This window comes from Corvus brachyrhynchos, unplaced genomic scaffold (genome assembly GCF_000691975.1).
Source record: "Corvus brachyrhynchos isolate BGI_N302 unplaced genomic scaffold, ASM69197v1 C11444107, whole genome shotgun sequence".
Classification (NCBI taxonomy): Eukaryota; Metazoa; Chordata; class Aves; order Passeriformes; family Corvidae; genus Corvus; species Corvus brachyrhynchos.
In genome coordinates, this window is record NW_008243421.1 from 1 (window position 1) to 346 (window position 346).

The following is a 346-nucleotide window of genomic DNA, read 5'->3' on the forward strand; positions in this document are numbered from 1 at the left end:
GCCAGAGCCTGGTCTTTGCTGACCTGACACCTGAGGAGATGTCCCAGGTGGTGCGGTACCTGCAGGGAAAGCTCGGGGTGCCGCTGGTTGAGGCCTCGCGTGCCAAACCCTCGGACAACTGCATCGCCTCCGTGGATCTGCAGGTCCCCGCCAAGGCAGAGGTGCTGCGGTTCCTGGACGCAGGGGGGGCTCGTCCCGCCCGGGAGGCGCTGGCTGTGCTGTACTTTGGGAACCAGGCAGACCCCAACATCACCGAGTACGTGGTGGGGCCGCTGCCGACGCCAGTGTACCACCGAGACGTGACGGTGCAGAAGTACGGGGGGAAGGTGCCCTACCACCGCAGACC

The 346-nt window shown here is 66.5% G+C and overlaps 1 protein-coding gene across 1 annotated transcript; it reads left to right on the plus strand.

Moving 5' to 3' along the window:
* Positions 1–5: 5 nt before the first annotated feature.
* Positions 6–341, plus strand: LOC108449395 (retina-specific copper amine oxidase-like; the record flags this gene model as incomplete). The annotated part of the gene is made up of 1 exon (XM_017745353.1): positions 6–341. A coding segment is annotated over one exon (336 nt), but the record flags the coding sequence as incomplete, so codon positions are not given.
* Between the last annotated feature and the right edge of the window lie 5 nt (positions 342–346).